Source organism: Notamacropus eugenii, chromosome 2 (genome assembly GCF_028372415.1).
Source record: "Notamacropus eugenii isolate mMacEug1 chromosome 2, mMacEug1.pri_v2, whole genome shotgun sequence".
Classification (NCBI taxonomy): Eukaryota; Metazoa; Chordata; class Mammalia; order Diprotodontia; family Macropodidae; genus Notamacropus; species Notamacropus eugenii.
Window position 1 is genome coordinate 72855261 of NC_092873.1, and position 22501 is coordinate 72877761.

Sequence of the window (22501 nt, forward strand, 5' to 3'; positions counted from 1 at the left end):
ATCCCTTAGCCATGGGATCAGGAGTTCCTGGATAAAAGTAAGGAAGAGTCCTTATTTAGCTCCTGTAGAAATAGGCCTCTAAAAAGACAAACATAAGTACCATTTTTCTGATGGAGTTTCCAAGGTAAGGTAAGGTTTTCATTGAAGGGTCAGGAAACACTAAATATGTACAGCACAAGTCTTAGTATTTTGGGGATAGGAGGAGCCTGGCATAGGTAGTACTAGAGGGAAAAGAGAAAAAAAGCTCAAATTAAAAATATAGAAAAAGAAAAATAAACAATACACAAAAATTAATGGTTCTTCAATAAAAATGACCTGGAAGAGAACAAAAACCAGAAATCTCATGCTTTATCTCCCTTTCATAAGAGCCAAGTACTATGGTACTCAATGGTCTTGGTATCAAGTCTTCAGACACTGGGACAGTTTGCCTAAAAGACCTGTTGTTTTCCTTACGTAATGAATGAAAACTCTGAGAGACAGTTTCTGGGTAATTAATAATCAATTCATTAATTAGGTCAGCCAGCAATCAATAAATTAATGGTCAGAGTTTCTCTCAGTTAACCAAAAATGCCAAGGGAGACTCTGAGAACATCTTAAATCTCTTCTGAAAGGGAATTCCCCTGACAAGCGAAACTTAACCCTGATTGGTGGCCATTTAACAAGGAGGTGGGCTATGTTTTCCCATTCCAAATGTTCATGTGTACTCTTTGTGCCTGACTTGTGACAGAGCTTTCTAAGGTCATATTGGTCCAATCAGCTACAGTTGAATATACTATACCTTGATTTCAACATAGTGATGTCATTTTGGTCCTCTTTAGTAATGAAGTACTACAACCAACTAAGGTGGGCTAAAAGTTTTCAGCTCTTCCTGCTGAGAATGTGACTTGATCATGAGACTCAGGAGCCTCAAGGCATCTGAGCAAAGGGGAAGCCATTTCCATCTGGACTTCTCTAGCTAGTTTTTTCCTTCATGAGCTGAGTTGCCCCAAGGATGGGGTGCTTCCTTCAGCCAAAGGTTTACCCAGACTGGATTCTGTTTATACTCTAAAACAGAAATAAAGTCTTCCAGTTGGGAGAGATAGACCAAATCTCATCACTCTACCATGCCCTTTAGTGGCTGACCTTTCCAGCAGTTGGATTTTAAGAGAAATAAAAGGAAAAGGGTGGATCAAAAATGAAGTTATTAATATAATGGCAAATTAATTTCTCTCACTGCAGTTGAACTTACTCTGAGATAGGAAGTGGTGACTTATGTCAGAAGTACTATTTTCTGCACTGCAGGTCTGAAGTTCCTGATGTTCTTTCTCTTCTCATCATTACTTTACGTCAGAAGACTAGTTATGGACTGCAGACTTTGGTGTCACCCACAACACATACTGGATCGTTGAGATCTGGTACTTGTTCTTTATGAAGGGGAGGCAAAGTATGAAATGTCTGGATTTTGTTATCTTCCACATTTGGTCACTTTTTTTGAAGGGTCATTTTTTTTTAAAAATTTTACTTTTGCTATATTTTTAGCTTAGTGTTTTTCATCTTTTCCATCTAGTACAGCCTATGCCAGGCTCTTCCTATCCCCAAGATTATAGTTGTGTAGTGTACTAGTATCAAAGCCATTCAAGTAGGGGAAAGTTCTATTAAAGAACCTTAGGACCTTCCCACCAAGTATTAGGTTGTGATAAGATCTCCCTCCAATTTCTAAGTTGGACTAGTTCCTTCCCCAAATGACACAGAAGCTATCGCCATCACGTATTGATCCGGTGAATTAAAGTTTAAGTGACATTGTCTTTGACACAGCTTTCTGATGTCCTGAGGCCTGACTGATGTGGTTTCCTGGTCACCCAATGGCACAAAAAAATTCTACCTATGTGGAGTCAAGGCCCTTAATACTTGGGAAATGTCCCAAGTCCAAGTCACCACCTTTTTCCCTGATGATTAGACCTGTTTCCACTGTGGAGTGGGATAGGGTGAGGGGATGGAGGTTGGGGAATGTGGGGAAAAAGAGATGGTAGTGGTAGTTTCCACATCTATATCTAAGTACTACACTAGGTGCTAAATAAACTTTTTGTTAACTGTTGAATTATCTGAGTATATAATTTTGTTCCAATAGTGACACTAAACTTCCAGACTTGAGTCAGGTCCACTTTACAACTTATATAAGATAAGGAGACCAATTAGAAGACCATTGCAGTAGTCCAAGCAAGAAGGCATGAGGACCTGAACTAGAAGAATAGCCATGGAAGTAGAAAGAAGGGAGTAGATATGAGAGATGTTGAAGAGGAAGAATTGACATGATTTGCCAACTGATTGGATGTTGGGGACTGGCAGAGTGAGGTATCAATGATTACTGAGAAGTTGCACATTTGTGTAATTGAAAGAATAGTGGTACTTTTGGCAGAAACAGGGAAGTTCAGAAGAGGAGTGGGTTTGAAGGAAATGATGATGAGTCCTGTGTGAACCTGTGGATGCTGAAATTTCTATGGGACACAAAACCATTTTGAAATGTTTAACTGGAAATCAAGAAAGAGATGGATGTAAAGATCTGCAAGTTATCACTATAGAGATAATTAAACATATTAGGAGCTGACAAACATATGTGTGCCACTGTACTAATGGTGACTCCAACACACTTCCAAAATTTTCATGTCTATAGACTAGTCTGCAGACATGAAATAATCAAGTAATGGTTATTTACCTAATAATTACTAATTTTGGGGTTTGTAATTTCCCAGTTTTTAGAACTCTTAACTTTCTGCTGTTCACCAATGTAAAGGTGAGGGTGGGGGTGAGTAGGAAGTGTGGGTATAAGAGGCAATCTTTTTCAAGAAGGAAAGATTTCAACAACTCAAGAGCATTCCAGGCCTTTTCACATGCAATTCTGCTATTCAGTGTCTGAAAGGGCCAGGATATTATATATTTATGTCAAAAATGGGTGAAGATAATATTCTTAGTTAATGCCTATGTTGTTATCATGTTAATAATAGATTAACCTAAACAACAATAAAAATAGTTTTAATTCACAGAGCACTTACTCTTCCAAAAATTCAATACATTTAACAGAAAATTTAACAATTTGTTTACTCTTACATCCATTGTATACATGCAAACATTTCTAAAGGGCAACATAATATAAAGGAAAGAATTTTGGAGCCCTAAGATTGAATTTTGTCTCTGACACCTATATGACCTATATGACTTTCTTCTTGGGTCTTAAGTTTTCTCACTGTAAAATAAAAAAGATGGACAAATTTCCTTTTCAATTCTACATATATGATAAAAGAAACCAAAGAAATTAATTCTAATTAGATGAAAATGCTATTGAGGCCATGTCTGCACATGCTGAGTGGACACAGTAAAAATATTTGTCCATTAAGAATCACTATGGCCTGTCTATCATGTAGCCTAAGTGAAAGAGTTCCAGAAGTATTGAACTGATCATCTGGCCATTCTTTACACAAAAGACTAAAAGGACATAGTCATCTTTCAATTATGAAAGTGCTTTCTAACCTGAGGGCCAAGTGTATCTACTAAAGCTTGTTGGGTAATGGAAGAAAAATGATGAAAGGTATAGGAAGGGAGACTAGAGGGCTCTTGGAAATATAAAGAAGGGTCTGAGTTCAAGTCCTGACTTTGTCATTTAATAGTCATGTGACCTGAACAAGTCATTCAATCCCTTACAGCTTTAGTATCCTAATCTGCAAAATGGATGTAAACTACTGTGCTGTAAGATTGTTAAAAGGGTCAGATAAGATAATGAATATGAAAGAACTTGAAGACTATAAAGTACAATATTGATTCTATTTGTCATGTGTTATTATTAATAAAATCATAACACCACTTTTCTAAAGTACTTTCATATCTATTTTTTCACTTTATTTTCAACATATCTGTGAGACAAAGATAATAGTTATCCTTATTTTACAGATGTTGAAACTAAGGCAAAGGATGGTTAACTTAATTGTCCAAGACCATCCAGTAAGCTAGTCACAAAATCCAAGTCTCTTTAAAAGATTTAGAACTGAAAGGAACCTTAGTGGTCAGTCATTTAGTCCAAGTCTCTCATTTTACAAATGAACAACTGAAACTCAGAGAAGTATCTGAGTTTCCTAAGATCATGTAAATAAAATTTAAACTCAGGTCATCTAATATGAAATCTAGCATGCTTTTATTGATTCCTAATCTGGTCTTCCTACTACCTTACATTTGGTAGTTGAACAGCCACACCAAAAGTCCTCCTTGAACACCCCATGCAGTTCATCTTTGGTGTCCACCTATCACCCAACTTTCATCCGTGGCTCCACAAAGCACAAGCACAGTAGCCACATCCTGGTAAAAATGTCTCAGCAGATGGGCTAAACCAGGAATCTGGCTTCAAATCCATTGGTGAGTTAGGGGGATATCTGCCCTAAGTATATGAAGACATCCCCTGGCAGATTGGGTGGATGAGAACTATTCCAAAGACCACGAAGGTGGCTGAAGAAGAAACTGTGGAGCACTGAGTGCTTGGTCAAACATCAAAGATACCAAGGTCATCCACTGCATCCTAGGTCATCCATTGCAAGCCAGACCATCGCCAGTCATCTTGACTTTTGTTCTGTCACGAGACTTGATGACTCAGGAAGAGAGAGTGAGATTGACAACTTTGTGCAACTCTGACTCACTTAAATCAAATCCATGTACAAGTCAAGACATCACCCTGTGATGTCATTGGTCCTCTTTGAAAATGAAGGATGAACAATAATAATTTGGTAGTTGAGAAAAGTTAGGTAATAAAAACAAATAAACAACCAGACTAACAAACAAAAAAACCACAATAGAGATTAAGTTAAAAAAATGATACCATCCCCTAAATTATAACCTAGAAGAGTTTATCACTAAATTGTGAATTCCATGTGAGAAAGGGCCATGTCTTATTTAATCTTTGCATCTTCCCCAGAACCTAATATACAATAGATGCTTAATAAATATTGAAGTTGAATTTAACATTGTAGTTTGTCTTGTGAAGATGTGTTCTCTAATATGGTGAACTAAAGCTAATATGAGGGAACTCTATGTAGTAACATTGACCCTTTGATGATGTCTGAGAAATAACAGTGAGCATTCAATTAACCAGTTCTACTATTCCATCTCTGTAAAGAACATCAAAGTACACTTTGAAAATACACGGGGAAAAAAATTCTTTCCCATTAACATTAGTGAGAAGTCAACCTGTCCAACTTCTTGCCACTTCTAAATCATAAATCAAAGACCAGGGCCACAAGTCAAGAACAATCTAGCACTCACAGGAATATATGTTTGAAGAGACTTCTTTAGGAAGGACAATTCTATGGAAATTGTCAGGAGAGGCAATGATTTTTCTCTGCCCTATACCTGGAGAGGCCTGGAATCTACAGTTGAATGCAAGCTCCTATTTAGGTTTGGGTGGGGGGTAAAGAGTAGGAGTGGGGGAAGGAGACATACCCACATAACCTTGGGGCCCACATTCTTATCTAAGTCATCTGTTTCATAATTGCTCTAACAGAGTGTTGGAATCAGACTTCCAGTCCAACCTCCACATAAGCAATCTAGCACAACTTTAAAGAAAACAATGAGAGAAATTGCAGAGAGAACTTAAAAGCAGTATTAAGCTGGTAGGGGTGGCCTACAGACAACATGATGTCTAATGAACGCATGTCTTTCTTTCTTTGCTGTCTGGTCGTGAGCCATACAGGAAAATGCGCATCATGGGTTTTCGGGAAAAAATGATTTTGTTGTAAGCCTCAGTGGGACCTCCTCTTGAAGTCATCTGGGGAACTATGCCATTCACATGTAATACAGGCGGGGGGGGTGCCAATGAGGAGTAACTTCCAAGACCTGGTACTGATGTTGTGGGATGATCCTTATAAGTGACATCTGCAGAGAACCTGGCAGGCTTTCTTGACACGTGGATGAATGCTGGTTTATTGTTGTAGTTTGCTTCCCATCTGTTTTCCTGAGAAGGTTTTTGGTATTCTAACTGTTTCAGTCTTTCTTGCTCAATGAGTTTGTTGACAATTGGAGATGTATAGGTGACATAGGCTGGCCACGGCTCATGCTTGTTAATCAGGTTGAGTGGAAGACCAATGTTGCCTGAAGGTCTGATATAGTTATCTGAAGGCAGACAGTAACCAAGACAGCTTTAGATTAATAAACTCCTCTCAGTTCTTGTTAGTACTGGGATATATTTTATTACCAATTTTAAATCCTCCTTTGTCACACTAAGTTACCACACAACTTGGGACAGATATTAGGAGCTACTGTTACTAAAATAACAAACGAAAGAAAATGCTGGAGGCCAGGATTAATAACATGTAGTGGGGAAACGGCTAGATCTGGAATTGGGAGACATTTTTAAAATCAGTGCACTGACACTTACTTTGGCCTTAGGTATTCTAACCTGTATGGACCTAGTTTTCCTCATCTGTATATATTTCCTTAGATCTTGGAGATCATCAAGTTTTAATTTACAAATGAGGAAAGTAGGGCTCCAAGAAGGAAAGTGACTTGTCCAAGATCACACTTAATTGCAGGGCCAAGGTAGAATATAATTCTCCTGACTCACAGGTCAATAAACCAATTATGACATTGCATTGCTTCCATTAGAACTTGTAGGGAAAGGGATCAGTGCTGCAATTATTTAATACGTTCATAATAGACTTTATGGAAATAATTATGAATATTACTTATATGCAGAAAGAGTTCAAATTAATATAAGATCTTATTTTTAATGTAGTAAAAACCCAATTCAACTAAAACAAATAAAAATTAACTTTAGAGCTCATTGTAGTTAGCTGTATGGTATACCAAATTCTTTCTTACAGCACTATTTGTAATTCATTAGCAGAATATTAACTAATTTTATTGACAATTTCTCCAGAAGAAAGAGTTAGCAGGTAAGATAACGCTAACTTGATCTCTTCTTATTCTGAGTGGTTGGTTAGATTGGAAGATATTTTTTAACTCTTTCACTTAGAAATATCAGTGTTTCCAAGAATCACAAGAAGAGTGTTTAACCACAGTAAAAACAAATGTCAGAGACAGGTCTGTCTTTCCTACTTACAAATTCTACTAAATGCAGGACAGGGGCTCTTTAAGAGGAAGAGAGACAGAAAATTGCTGTCATTCTAAGATGTATGTGCCTAAAAGTTTGCAGAAGGGAATGGGGATGCAAACCATGTTTCTTTTCCTTTTTTTTACTTAATTGAAACATATTATCTGAATCTTTTCATTCAAGCCAAGTCAATATCAGTGAATTGAACTGAACCAAATATGTTCATCCCTTCAAAATTTTGTTACAGTTCTATTCCTGAATAGTACTGTACAAGCGCTGGAATGAGAAGTCAGAAATCAGAAACTGGTGGAAGATTAGGCTCTAGTCTTGATTTTGGCATTTACTAATTATCTCAATAGCCCTGAGATGAGAAGTTATCATTATTCCCATTTTAAAGTGAAGAAAGTGAAGATCAAATCATTAACCTATTATAAATGAGGATAATCATAACAACTTGCTCTGCTTACTTCACAGGAAAACAGTAACTGACATTTATGTAATGTTTTACCTACTTATCCTATTTGATTTCCACAAAAAATCCTGTGAGGCTAATAATATAGATGTTATTTTTGTATTTTACATATATGAGAAAACATAACCTCAAAAAGGTTAAATCTTACCAATGATTATAGTAGGAAGTCTCAGAGGAGGAAATTGAATTGAAATGTTAAATACCAGAAATATTTTAGTCCTCACTCCAAGTTCAGCACTTTTTCCTTTATCTTTCCCCTGACACCATATTTTCTTCCAATAGATCAAACATATATGAGAGTTAAAAAAGAAGATAATGCATATGAAAGCATTACAAAACTTGAAAATAGCAATACATATTTATGGTATTTATTATTGCTATTATTATTTATATTCTCAAATCCTAGGATTTGAAAGAACCACAGAATAGAAAGGTAGACTCCTTTTATGATATAGGTGTTGAGTAGCTAAAAATCTGTGTTGTACACTTTCCATTTCTACAGAGGATTCCATGCATTTTTACTACATACATGGGGAAAATCTGCAATGTAAATGAATACATATGGAACAAATATAGACCTAGAAGGGTCTTTAGTTGAGACAATTTAGTCAAACCCTTTCATTTTACAAATGAGGAAACAAATGTAATTTCATTGGTTGGGGTATTTCCTCCATCAAAATAGATCATAATTCTTCAATCACATTAACAGATAGTTTCATGTATTACTATGGCAAAGGAAGAAAGAAAGAAAAGAAGAAAAGAAAGGAAATAAAATGCTGGTATCTAACCTTTTGATTGATAAAAAGAGCACTGGATTTGGATTTAACCTGAATTTGCATCACAATTCTGCCACTTAATAGATGTATGAACTTGAATAAAGTAACTTTGCCTCATTGGACCAAATGAAATTAGACATCACCAAGATTCCTTACAGTTCTAAAATTTTATGTTCCTATGGTGAGCCTGTTTGAACTTAACTAGGAAGGAGTTTAGATGAGATTTTATTACTAAATCCATATTAAAATCTTCCTAAAATTGGCAGATACTGTTAATGCTTGTGTTCTTGTGTCTTGGAGAACTCAATGTCAACTCCACACCATGATGAGACATTAGAGAAGGACCTTTTTTTAAGAGACAGTGTAATAAGGTGTTAAACAGTAAGAGTTTACTATAGTAAAACATAACCAGTGTATTCTGTTCAGTAATGTTCAACTTGAGGTCACTGGCCATTTTTCAACCACCTGAACGGGTCAATTATATCATTTATATCCTCACTCCAGATCTGATTGCCTGATCTGACAGAAACTCACCCATAGGAGTCAAAGTTATTCTGTGTGGACACTCAAGCTGGATCTATATGCATGGAAACAGAGATAGGTGGGTCAAAAAATTCAGTGGGTTCGATTTTCTATGTACGGTTTATGAAGAGTTCTGTACAAGTGGCAGAGACTTCTACTTCTGGGTTCCCTGCCAGTCAGGGTGCAGTGTAGAATCACTTCAGATAGTAAGAGCAACAAGTCAACATGGGTAGCTCTGAATTTGCCCTAATGCAGAATGATGATCTGGAAAAAAAGGGGGGAGAGGGAAGAGATGATGAAATTTCTACATTTGCATATAACAACAATTCTCATCAACCAATGTTCAATGAGCACCTTCCTAGAAGAACCAAACCATATTAATAAAAAGTAATCATGACAAATAAATACAAAAAGGAAACTGTGGCTAAAATGAACCAAAGATTCTTCTTAAAGAATCAAACAAGCACAAAAGTAATAGGAAATGCCATTTTATGAAACACTTAGTTACCAGTACATCCAGAGCAATGTAAGCAAAAGACTTCTTATGAAGTGTTTATGTGCCAATATCTGTGGCAGAGGATGAAGAAAGAATGGAATACAATGAAGAATTTGACAACATGATCCAAATCTAGTGAACATAAACTTTAGTAAATGTTGGTAACAAGGAAAGATATATTGTACATTGTAAATACCTTGTACATTGGCAAATATGTAAAAAAATCAATAATCCCAAAGGAAATGAGAAAAAGTAGAGATGACGGAAGTTTAGAATTACCAGGTTTAACATGTTTACAAAAGTATAAAAATTAAAAATATGTATATAGAAGAAGAGAGACAGAGACAGATAAGACTACAATAATGTAAATGAAAGAACAGTAACCACAAAACAACCAGAAAGGAATACTATGAAATTGTTAATAACAAGCTTGGCCTCACATAAAAAATCGGAGATTACACTTTCTTTTGTCATTTTCCAGAGATGAGGGATCATAGTTATGGAACATTGCATATAATGTCAAATTTTTTTCAATGTGTTGAACATTTTTGCTGAATTTTTTTCTCTTCTTGCTATTATTAAAAAAAAAATTCCTTGTCAGAAGGAATAACTCTCTGGAAAGGGGAGAAGGAAGAATATCAGAGAAAGTAAAAACAAAAGATATTAATATAAAAAATCTATTTTTAAAAGGAATAAATTAAGTGAGCAAAGGAAAACAAAGAATTTGTAAACAAATTTAAGTTAAACGATGAAGAAAACTCTCAAATAAATAAAAATATTCTTCCTATTTTGCTTTTTCAAATAAAAATTTCAATAGCTATTTCCTCTTCTGATTGATTCCTGCATATCTTTATTTCACTGCTAAACATTATTTTCCTTATCAACTCAGATAGTGTAGTTCAAAGCATAATGGAATTGTTTCTCCACAGCATAGGAAAGGGGAAGGAAAAGAATAGAAGGAAACATCCTCTGATTCCCTTTGAATTGGGATATTAATATTAAACACAGTTTGGAGCAATTTCCTATATCTCATAAAATTATGTAGCAAAGCAAAGTGAATGTGGTTCATTTAATGATCACAGAATGTGAGAGCTTGAAAAGAGATTAGAAATAATTTAGTCTACCCTTCTGATTTTATAGATAGGGACAGTAAGGACTAAAGAACCAAAATCACTTGTCCAAGGTCACAAAGATAACATATGGCAAGGCTGGGATACAAATGCTACTTATACTGTAGAATTAAAGACCGCAAAGATATTTGAGGTGGAGAAACAGGATATATATGAGCAAGTTTCAGTATATTACCAAAAAGGAATTCCAAATAAGTGCAGGAGTAAAACATATGATCAAGAAATAAGTATAACAGGATGAAAATATGGGCTAGTCATTTGGCGAGAGTGAGTGACAACAGGTGGGCAGCCCAGGATGCTCTACTGCTTCCCTCACAATGTTAAAAGAGAGGTTTATGAAATGTTGGGTAGACTTCCCTATTGTGAACTTTCAGAGAATATGAACAAGAGTCACATAGGTTGGGCAGGCAGGCATCTTCCCCCATCTTACAATCTGTGTCACTGGAGGGAGCTCCTGAATTGATAAGATCACAGATTCATTTGAGTATACTTATTTTTGTACACATCATCTCCTCTAACAAAATAAAAGGTCCTTGAATTCACGAACTATTTCAATTCTGTTTTTGTAGCCTCTGAATCAGCTAAAGGATGAAAGAATATAAAAGAGAGAAAAGGAGCCAATGGGACACTGCAAGAATAAGATGGTTTGAGGTAGAATGGTGAAGTGGGCAGTTTTGATGGCTGCAAACCAGTGTGAAGATACTAAATTCTTGTAGACCGGAGGGATTTGGGAAGGGCTTCAAGATGTAGGAGAGTAGAAAGTAATGTTGTTTTCTTTGAATTGTCTCCTTGCCCCTTGTCCTTTCTTACAGGTCAAAGAAGTGACTGATCATGCTTGTGAGGCCCCACCTTCCCCAGTGTTATTCAGTGTATACTCCTTCTCTAGGCTCCAATCCTGACTCTATGGACTTCTAAACCATATCCCAGCAACCCTGTCACTCTAGAAGATGCTTCTATGTCTTTGATATTCTCATCCTGGATCCTCTTCCCCTGTGATCACTTCCTCCAATTGGTGAACTCCTCCTGGAACCTTTATTTTGAGGAAGTGAACAAAACCAGACTATGTCTAGAGAATATGCCATCTCTGCCAGTAGAATTTAAGTGGCTTGAGTTTATCACTCCTTCACTCCTCTCTTGGTTCTGCTCTAGAATCTTCAGACTTCATCATACCGCATGTATGGTACTTTTCCATCCCCACCCCCAACCTGATTTTCAGCTTCTATTTTATGCATTGTTTTTCTCCATTAGAATGTAGGTCCTTGTGGGTAGTAACTGCCTTTTTGCTTCTATTTGTGCTCCCATTGCTTATGATGGTGTCTAGTAAGTGCTCAATAAATACTTGTATGACTACTGCTGACTATAAAATAAATACTTATATGACTATTGTTGACTACAGCAGCAACTGAAAACTCCAGATCATTTTATGATCTTCCCTCATCTTGTGAATGAAGCCAAAATTTCATCTTTTTAGAGTTGGTTTATCATTCTGTCTTAAAGAAATCTTTTTGGATCTGTATGTTGTCATTCATCAAATCTCCACTCATTCCAGCAAATCATGAGTTCTCAGATGGGCAGTCATTGTTACAATTCATTTTCTCAGGTTTCTAAAGGTAACCCTGCTGGAAGATTATATTCCTGATGCTACAGGTCATAGTTATTGAGCCCCTAGTATGTCCCATTTAACAAGTCATCCAGATGAACTCCATTAACTCTTAATCAGAAATATTTACTAAATTAAAGGCAAAACAAGAATAACATAATAGCAATAAACAAGGATTACACAATTCCCATGGGAGAGAATGGACATGCACCTACAGATCTACAACAGGTAGGCACATATATAGAGAACACATGTGTCAGCAACTAATTATCACCTCTGGACTCTGAGCCATGAAGCCCTTTGCTTTCCTTAGGAGCAATCTGCATAGTAATTCATTGAGGGTAAAGGATACTGTACTTAGGCTAGCTGTTGGGGTTTTTTTTAGTTCTTTATTAATTATTTTTAGTTTTCAACACTCACTTCCACAAGATTTTAAGTTCCAAATTTTCTCCCCATCTCTCCCCTCCCCCCACCTCAAGATGACATGCATTCTGATTACTCCTTCCCCCATTCTGCCCTCCTTTCTATCACTGCCTCCCCCCCTCTCTTATCCCCTTTCCCTTCTGTTTTCCTGTAGGGCAAGATAGATTTCTATACCCCATTGTCTGTATATCTTATTTCCAGTTGCAAGTAAAAACAATTTTTGATATTCATTTTTAGAACTTTGAGTTTCAAATTCTCTCCCTTCCTACCCACCCTCATAGAAAGCAAGCAATTCAATAAAGGTTATACACGTGTAGTCATGCAAAACATTTCCATAATAGTCATGTTGTGAAAGACTATGTTTCCCTCCATCCTATCCTACCCCTCATTTATTCTATTCTCTCCTTTGACCCTGACCCTCCTCAAAAGTGTTTGTTTCTGATTATCCCCTACCTTCTATCATATTTCCCCCTCTCTTATCCACTTCCTCCCTACTTTGCTGTAGGGTAAGATAGATTTCCATACCCAATTGAGTGTGTATATTATTCCCTCCTTAAGTCAAATCCAAGGAGAGAAAGGTTCATCTATTTCCTCTGACCTCCCCCCTCTTTCCCTCCACTGTAAAAGTTTTTTCTTGCCTCTTTTATGTGAGATAATTTACCCCATTCTACCTCTCCCTTTCTCTTTCTCCCAGTATAATCCTAGTTTATCCTTTAATATTTTTAGATATCATCCCTTCATATTCAACTCACCCTATGCCCTTTGTACATCTGTGTGTGTGTATATATATATATATGTGTGTGTGTGTGTGTGTGTGTATGTATGTGTATATGTATGTATGTATGTTCCCTCCAGCTATCCCATCACTGAGAAAGGTCTCATGAGTTATAAATAACATATTTCCATATAGGAATGTAAACAGTTCAACTTTAATTAAAGTCCCTTATGATTTCTTTTTCCTGTTTACTTTTCCATGCTTCTCTTGAGTCTTGTATTTAAAAGTCAAATTTTCAATTCATCTCTGGTCTTTTCGTTAAGAATACTTGAAAGTTTTCTATCTCATTGAATATCCATTTTCCCCCCTAAGGGACTGTACTCAGTTTTGCTGGGTAGGTGATTCTTACTCCCTGGTAGGTAATCCTACTTCCTTTGACCTCTAGAATATCATATTCCAAGCCCTCTGAGCCCTTAATGTAGAAGCTGCTAAATCTTGTATTATCCTAAATGTGTTGTTTCCACAATACTTGAATTGTTTCTTTCTGGCTGCTTGCAATAATTTCTTCTTGACCTGGCTACAGGGGTTTTCCTTTTGGGATTTCTTTCAGGAGGTGATTGGTGGGTTCTTTCCATTTCTATTTTACCCTCTGGTTCTAGAATATCAGGGCAGTTTTCCTAAATAATTTCTTGAAAGATGATGTCCAGGCTCTTTTTTTGATCATGGCTTTCAGGTAGTCCAATACTTTTTAAATTACCTTTCCTGGATCTATTTTCTAGGTCAGTTGTTTTTCCAGTGAGATATTTCACACTGTCTTCCATTTTTCATTCTTTTGGTTTTGTTTTATAATTTCTTGATTTCTCATACAGTTATTAACTTCCATTTGCTCCATTCTAATTTTTAAAGAATTGTTTTCTTCAATGAGCCTTTTTGAACCTCCCTTTTCATTTGGCCAATTCTGCTTTTTAAGGCATTCTTCTCCTCATTGACTTTTTGGACCTCTTTTCCCATTCAGGTTAGCTTATATTTTACTGTGTTATTTTCTTCAGTATTTTTTGGGTCCTCTCCTCTCCTCTCTTTTCCTTTCCTAAAACACTGAAATTACTGCACTCTGAAACTCATACATTGGATAACACTAGGCACCTGCCTAAAGGCTCTATTCTGGACCCTCCTGGCCTCAAAGTGATTATCAATAGCCACTGTTGCTGTTTCCTGCTTACCTTTCCATGCTTCTCTTGAGTCTTGTATTTGAAAGTCAAATTTTCAATTCATCTCTGGTCTTTTCATCAAGAATGCTTGAAAGTCATTGAATATCCATTTCCCCCCTGAGGGACTGTACTCAGTTTTTCTGGGTAGGTGATTCTTAGTTGTAATCCTACTTCTGGGATGGAGGATTCTCTCCTACATGATGATGTCTTCGTTTTTCTTTGCCTCATTAGAGGGGCCACCCTCTGGCTACTTCTTAAACAGGCCTATCCAATGAATGAGAGTTACCTCACCCTAAGTGAATACCTTATAGACCTTGACCTAAAGGGGCCAAGGTCTCCCAGTGCATCCTGGGTTATCTCCAGTCATCCTGATGAATATCTGGTCACTGGATTCAGATGGCCCTGGAGAAGAAGTGAGGCTGGTGACCTGCACAGCCCTCCCTCACTCAAAACGAAGTCAAGTGCAAGTCATGTCATTTTTCTAATGGCATGGTCTTCTTTGGCAATAAAGGATGAAGACAACAACAATTTTTTAAGGTGTTATTTTCTTCAGTATTTTTTTGAGTTTCCTCTAGCAAGCTGTTGACTTGTTTTTCATAATTTTCTTGCATCACTCTTATTTCTCTTCCCAATTTTTCCTATGCTTCTCTTACTTGATTTTCAAAATGTTGTTTGAGCTCTTCCATGGCCTGAGGCCAATTCACATTTTCCTTGGAGGTTTTGGGTGTGGGAGCTTCGACTTTGTTGTGTTCTTCTGGTTGTATGTTTTGATCTTGTCACCAAAGTAAGATTCTGGTTTTTTTCTGCTGTTTGCACATTTTCCCAGCCAACTACTTGACTTTTTAATTCTTTGTTAAGGTAGAACTCCACTTCCAGTGTGGAGAATGTACTGTCCCAAGCTTCAGTGGTTTTGTGCAGCTATTTTCAGAGATACTTCTAGGGACCTGTAAATTTTCAGTTCTTCCATGGTGGTATGATCAAAGGAGGGTTGTCTACTCCTCTCCTGGCCTGTTCTCTGATCTGTGAATGACTACAAGCACCCTTTTTTGCCTTGGAACTGTGAGGAGGATTCCCTCTATACTGTAGTCACAAACTCTACTACACCACTGCCCAGATCCAAGCACAGGCAAAGCAAAAGGGTCCCACTTCAGTGCCAGCAAAGAGATCCCTGTAATCCCCCTCTGATCAACCACATGATTCCTCCATCTGTGGGCCAAGAGCTCTTGTAGCAGTCACTGTAGCCTCCTCTGCTGCAGCTGCTGCCCTAGGGCTGAGACTGGACCATGTTCCTCTCTCACCCAGGTCCAACAGACCTTTCCTACTGACCTTCTAAGTTGTCTTTGGTTTTTGTGAGTTGAGATGTCTGCAAACCTCCACAGCTGCCAGTGATTCAGCTCCCTGAGGTCTGCTCCAGTTTTGCTGTGATACAGTTTGTGCTGGTGCATTTTGTGCTGGACTGCGCTCCTCTCTTAGACTGGTGCAACAGACCTTTCCTGTTGATCTTCTAGATTATCTTGAACTGGAAATTTGTTTCCATCTGTTTGTGGATTCTGCTGCTCTAGAATTTGTTGAGTCATTTGGTGGAGAATTCAAGCAAGTCCCAGCTTTTACTCCAGCATCTTGGTTCTACCCCGCTTTAATTCTCCTGTCAGGTAGGGCCACTTCAATATTGGCTGTTCCACTTGATCACTCCTCTCCTAGGATGCCAAGGAAGTGCTACATTCTTTCAGTAAATGCAGAAACCCTAAGTCTCTACAACTTTTCCAGGTTAGCTATCTTGACTAGTTCTGAGGCATGTCTACCTCTAAGGCAGTAGATGACAGCACAGAGAAAACTAAAGCCTTTCCTGCTCTAGTCAGGTTTTCAAGAAGCAGAAGCAAAAACTTTTTTCCCCAATAAGCTCTTATATTCTGTCACTCACCATCCATTCGTTTAGTGCCTATGATATACCAGGCACTATGCTAAGCATTGCGTATACAAGGAAAGTCAAAACATAGATTCCAAGCACCATATGGCAATGCAAACTCTAAGGTCTCTTCCTACACTGAAGTGGAGGTCTTTCCTGAGGTCAGCTCTGTTCTGTGCTCAGCTCTTCTGAGCTGCCTTGAAACTAAACTCAATTTAATTAAAGATGGCTTCCTCAGTGAGAGAGGTTTTATTTCTATCTCATGGTGACAAACCAAAATCCACATTTTTGCACTCCACACCATAATTAGGCTACGTACTGGTAAGTGCTCAACAAATACTTATTGACTAGAGGGTCTATATGCTATCATCCAGGTTAATTCACTCTTCCAAACTCCACTCATTCCAGCAAATCGTGAGTTCTCAAATGGGCAGTCATTGTTACTACTCATTCTCTCAAGTTTTTAAAGGTAACCCTACTGAGAGATACTATATATCATAGCTACTGAGCCCCTCGTATTTTCCATCTAACAAGGCATCCAGCTGAACTCTATTAACTCTTAAGTCTATTTATAGTCAATTAAACAGTACTAGGGATTCAGGGTTTCCAGCTATTAATTTTATAGTCTTCATGTGAATAATATGCAAACTAGATGCTGAGATCTAGGACATTTCAGCTATCTTAGCTCTGGGGAATTAAGTTCTTTTTGTCTGTGGGGATGCTTTTGTAGTATTTCTCTCATAGCTCTTGTTATTTTTGCCCTTTTCCTTTAGCAAAACTGTCCATATCTGAAAAAAAAATCTATAGACATAGATCTCTGGGGAAGTCCCATGAATACTTCCTGCAAATTGATTCTCAACTATTTTTGAGTCTGCCCATTGGAAAAAGTTCCAAATTGACCAAACAAAATATTACTTGTTATCATTTAGCCCATACTTTCATCTTTTTTTTTCCTGTAGAATAACATGAAAGATGTTAGAAAATGATTTCCTAAATGTCACCTTCAGCATACTTAACACAATGACATCTTTCTACCGCCAAAAAGGAAAAACAGTGCTCAAATAATATCATATAAACTAACTGGGTCACTGAGCAGTGTAGTAAAGAAGTACAGAGGCAATACAAAAAGAAAAATGCTTAATCAGCAGTCTAGAAAATTGCTTTTTGTATGAGGTTCAAATATCCTTTCAAAACAGTAGAATTTATAAGTTACTGAATTATTTCAAATTGTTTTGTCAATAGCTGGTGTGAGTTTTTGTGTCTGTTAGCATTTCTTGAGTGTGTATAAAATAAATATCAGTCTCATACCTTATTTACATTATTCATTGAATACTTTACTATGGAGAGGCAGAACTTAAGCTTTAAATAATTTGTCCTGTGGTGCTGTTTTACAAGCCAAAAAGAAAAAAAGGAAGCCTATCCTCACTTTCATTTGTAGCCAACCTCCCCAATCTATACTACAAACATAGAATAGAGGAGGTCTTTAAGGGAAGGAAACAGGTGTGTTGTGGCCAAGCCTCTTGTGTCCAGCAAATGTTTCTAAATGTTATAGTTAACTTATACAGATAAGTTATAGATAGTATAGATAAGTATAGATAGATAATATTATCTACTTTACAGATTTGTGACATTTGATCCCTGGTTTTCTTCCTCTACATTCCTAGTAATACTTCTGGGCTGCCTTTCTCTACCCTTTCTGTACAGTAGAATCACTTATTTTAATATAAAGAGGTGATAAAAGAAGGAAAATTTGGTGAAAGAAAAATTATGCTAAGGAGTTTTTATGTCACTAGTGCCACTGTTCATATTTGCTAACATGTACAATGTTAAAATGATTGTATAAAATAATTTAAAATTATGGTCATCTCTAATTAATATCCTTAGTCTGGTTTCTTCTAAATTCTCATCTCAAGCTAAGGTCATGTAATATGTAAATTTGATATAAAATACAAATATAATATTATCGGATATCAGAATAGAAGAATAGTTTCTATCGGAACTAGGAATAAAATTTTGTCTGGTCCTGTTTTTTTGTCAGTATCTGCTCAATCAGATCTTTAAGTGTACAATGATATTAGATGAAACATGACATATCTGCTCCAAAAATATTTCTGTGGGATGTGCTTGTACAATTCTAAAATTCTGATAAAAGTTGAGTCAGAAACTCATTCAAACAATAAAGAATTTATTTCTTTGGAATATTTTTTATCTACATCAAATACTTTTAAAAGATGAGAAATGTACCTTCACAGAGGAAATTGTGAACAAAATAAATCAAACAAAGGCATAGACATTTAAGCAATAGGAACTAAAATTAAAATGATGCAACAATTTTATAAGTTGTTCTTTTTATCCCCCTCAGATTTCAGTTACTGGGCAAAGAATTCAATTGAAGTTAAAAGGGAAATTTCCTATGGCTAAATATAATTTTTTGCAATTGAAAATTTAATAAATATTTGTGGAAAGAACCTCTACTCCATTCCATCACAAACTTTCAGAAGTAAACTTACTAAATATACATGCACCTGAGAACTAGGCTTTCATACATAATGTTTATATACGTATGTTTAATGAACGTCTATTATGCTCTTTAAGTAATGCTCCCACATTAATCTCTTAGCACATCAAAGTTTTTGATTACTCACAGAGGAAACATGAAATATTTACAGGGTTAAAAAACAAATTAGTCTAATTTTGAGAGTAAAGTAATTCCACCATAGGTTTGAAAAAAGATGGTGGTTCAGTTATGATCAGAAGCTATCTGGGAGTACACAATTGAAAGGACCAGAAATGGCTCTGAGGAGATACATATATGTGTGACAGGTTATCTCCTGTAAGGGAGAATTTGATCTTAACAGTGTTTAACTCAAAATTCCTTACAGATGGGGCAGAGAATTAGGGAGATGAGCAGAGAAATCCCTTTCTTCACAATTCACCACATTCTTCACAATTCACCACACAAAAACATGAGGGAAAAGGTAAACAAATGATAAACTCTTCAGAGTTGATTCTTTTCTCAATTCTCTCTAGCAGGATTAAAACTCTCATTGAGTTTTAACTCCTCACAAAGGAAAGCTCAATTTTGAATAAGCTTTTCAAAGTCACATTCCTTTTATAAGCTACAATATTCAACATCTACAATGATCAACCTGCCTCCTCCCCCAAATCCCCCCCCCCACATCCTCATTGTACAGATGAGGGAAATGAGGTTCAAAGATGAAGCAGACTTTTACAAATGACAGCATAAAAGGCTTTTATGGAAGTCCAGATCATTCACATAAACACCAACAAATATCTGAGGAAGCCCTGAAGATGTAATGATACAGAAAACAGAAAAGAATCAACATAAACAGAATCCAAACTTCACAATATAGATGAATTCTCACAGAGAAACTGTAAATAAACAGGGAAACCTACAAAGGCAGAAAGAAGGTTCACATTGGGAAATCCCAAGCAAATTAGGGAAAGAAACTAGAAACTGGGGAGAACACTGATGCCAGGGAAGCCAGTAAAAGCACAAGTTAACAAGTCAGCATGCAGAGATAGAAACTCACCAGAGGGGGAAAAAACGTCATGACCAGATGAAATTAAAAGTGAATTATATCAAATGTATAATGAATAATTCATCCTACATTACGTAATTTACTTGAGATCCTACCAAACTCTATATAAGTAAAACAATCTTGATATCTAAAGGAGGGAAAAATAAAGTACAGAATGAAAAATATAGACCAATATTCCTAAAAACATTAAATAACATATTAGCAAAGAAGTTACAAAAACATATCATAATATTACCCATTGTGACAAGGTTAGATTTATACCAGGATAAACAAGAGACCATACTGATAAGAAACAGTTGGTACAGAGCCCCTCAAATTTTCCTGGGGGGAAGGGAGAATTATTTTTCACTTGGTTCCCAGGGATGATGGGCTCAAACTTAAAGTACAATGAAAGTAAAGGTGAGAGACAGACAGAAGTGAGGGTATTTTTATAAGGTAAGTGCGGAACAGATCCTCCCATTAGAGGATCTGTTCTCTTTCAGGTTATAATCTATGTCATTAACAAGTGCAGGTGGACTTTTTAGGTGGCCCCTTACAATGATTTCATGTTCTCCTCTCTGATAGGCTTTACCTCAAACAACTCATCAAGCCTGCTCACAAGTTTCTGACCTTCAATCTGACTGCGCTGGGTCATAACTCTGATCACTTACAGCTGTGGAAACAGAACTTCTTCCCTGTTTCCCACAATATAGAGAATATATACAGTATAGTCAAGTAGTAGCTTTCAATTCCTGACTTTGGACATTCTTTTCTCCTTTCATAGAAGCCTCATTAAGTTCCCTGTAAGTATAGCTTTCTGTTAGGCTTCTTGTCAGAGAGGGAAGGAATTTAAAATGCAGAAATATCCATTTTTAGACATGGTGAATTTATTTTGTTGGATTATACATGTATATAATGAGGGTTTTAAATTTTTTTTCTTGAGGGAAGAAGGACTTCTGGGAGCCAAGATGACAGAGTAAGCAAAAAGTTCCTCTTACTATCTCTTACTGACCTATGAAAACCCAGAAAACAAAGCCCCAAGAAAGATCCAGGAACAGTGGAGCCAGCGGAAAGATGCAGTGTGACAATCTTTTAGCCTGGGAGATTAACAGGAAAGGCCCCTCTTGCTCTGGTGAACAAGACACCCAGCAAGGCAGTGGCAAACCACACCACAGCAAACCAGCAGGAGATCCTGAGCAGGCAAATGCCAACACCAAGATCCCTGAATGCCCTGGGGAACTGGTAGACTCCAGGTCAGAAAACCATCAGGTGTGCTGGCAAGCAGGTGTCTTCCAGAAGCCAAACTTTCCCATGCTTCTGAGCAGCCAGGGTGAACAAGTGGCCTCCAGGGGCCAAGGCCAACCCCCCACCCCCACCCCAACACATACCCTGAGAACTTCAGGGGGAAACATAGAAAAACCCCACCTGGCCTTAGCACACACCAGCCATTGCCACTAGGACCCCAGCCATTGCCACTAGGACCCCAGCCCAGCACCAGGGAAACTGCAAGACCTTATAGCCTCCAGCTGCCAGCACCTGAGGCCCCAGCACACAAAGCCAGTGACCAGCTCCCTGTGCTGCATCACAAGAAACTTGGGGCAGTGCTCTCTGTGCTCCAGCAGGAGAACTCAACTTTAAAAGTCAGGAAATAGGCAAACATCATGAACAAAAAGCAGAAACGGACAATGAACATAGATTCTTTCTATGGAGACAGGGAACATCAAAACACAAATTCAGAAGAGAACAATACTGGCAATGATCAAAAAAAGAGCCTAGACAGTGTCTTTCAAGAAATCATCATGGAAAACTGCCCTGAGGTCCTAGAACCAGAGGGTAAAATAGTCATCAAAAGAATCAACCAATCATCTCTTGAAAGTGATCCCAAATTGAAAATACCAAGGAATACAAGATCCAAATTCCAAAATTATCAGATCAGGGAGAAAGGAAACAATTTACTGAAAGAAACAATTTACATATTGTAAAAACCACAGTCAGGACTATGCAGGATCTTACAGCTTCTACATTAAAAGATCAGAAGGCTTGGAATATGATATTCCATAAGGCAAAGGAGCCTGGATTACAACCAAGGATCAACTACCCATGAAAACTGAGTATAATCCCTCAGGGGGGAAAATGAATATTCAGTGAGACAGAAGACGTTCAAGCATTCTTGATGAAAAGACCAGAGCTGAACTGAAAATATGACTTTCAAATACAAGACTCAAGAGAAGCAAGAAAAGGTAAACAGGAAAGAGAAATCATAAGGGACTTATTAAAATCAAAATTGAGCATAATCTTTCAGGTGAGGAGATAGACATTCAATGAAATAGGGGACTTCCAACTTTCCTGATGAAAGGACCAGAGCTCAAGGGGTGGAGCCAAGATGGCGGAGTAACAGTCAGGACTTGCTAGCACTCTCTGTACAAACCTAGGCAAATGACAGAGTGAAGGAAACCTCCAGCCCAAGACATCTTGGAAGGTCAACAGGAAGTGTCTATGTACCACGCTGGGAGCCAAGTACAGTGCAACCTAGGCCATACTGGCATAGATGGAACCTGAGCAAGATCTGACTTTGGTGACAAGGAAGACCAAAGTATACAAACAGAAGACAAAAAAGTTAAAGCTCATACATCCAAAGCCTCCAA

At 37.3% G+C, this 22501-nt stretch overlaps 2 protein-coding genes across 3 annotated transcripts in view; both read right to left on the minus strand.

The window, feature by feature from the left end:
- Positions 1-5594: 5594 nt before the first annotated feature.
- CDRT4 (CMT1A duplicated region transcript 4) overlaps positions 5595-22501 on the minus strand; it is a 37311-nt gene continuing 20404 nt past the window's right edge. Inside the window, exons 1-2 of one of the 2 annotated variants that reach the window (XM_072640952.1) lie at positions 8849-8938; positions 5595-6126 (exon numbers count right to left, since the gene is read on the minus strand). In XM_072640952.1, coding sequence (XP_072497053.1) covers positions 5657-6126; positions 8849-8852 — 474 coding nt within the window. In that variant the 5' untranslated portion in view covers positions 8853-8938 and the 3' untranslated portion in view covers positions 5595-5656. Of the gene's footprint in view, positions 6127-8848; positions 8939-22501 lie in introns of those variants that run through there. The other variant, XM_072640951.1, reaches the window with a different exon arrangement.
- Positions 9001-22501, minus strand: part of TVP23C (trans-golgi network vesicle protein 23 homolog C) — a 128974-nt gene continuing 115473 nt past the window's right edge. Inside the window, exon 7 of the mRNA XM_072640941.1 lies at positions 9001-9100. Coding sequence (XP_072497042.1) covers positions 9083-9100 — 18 coding nt within the window. The 3' untranslated portion in view covers positions 9001-9082. The remainder of the gene's footprint in view (positions 9101-22501) is intronic.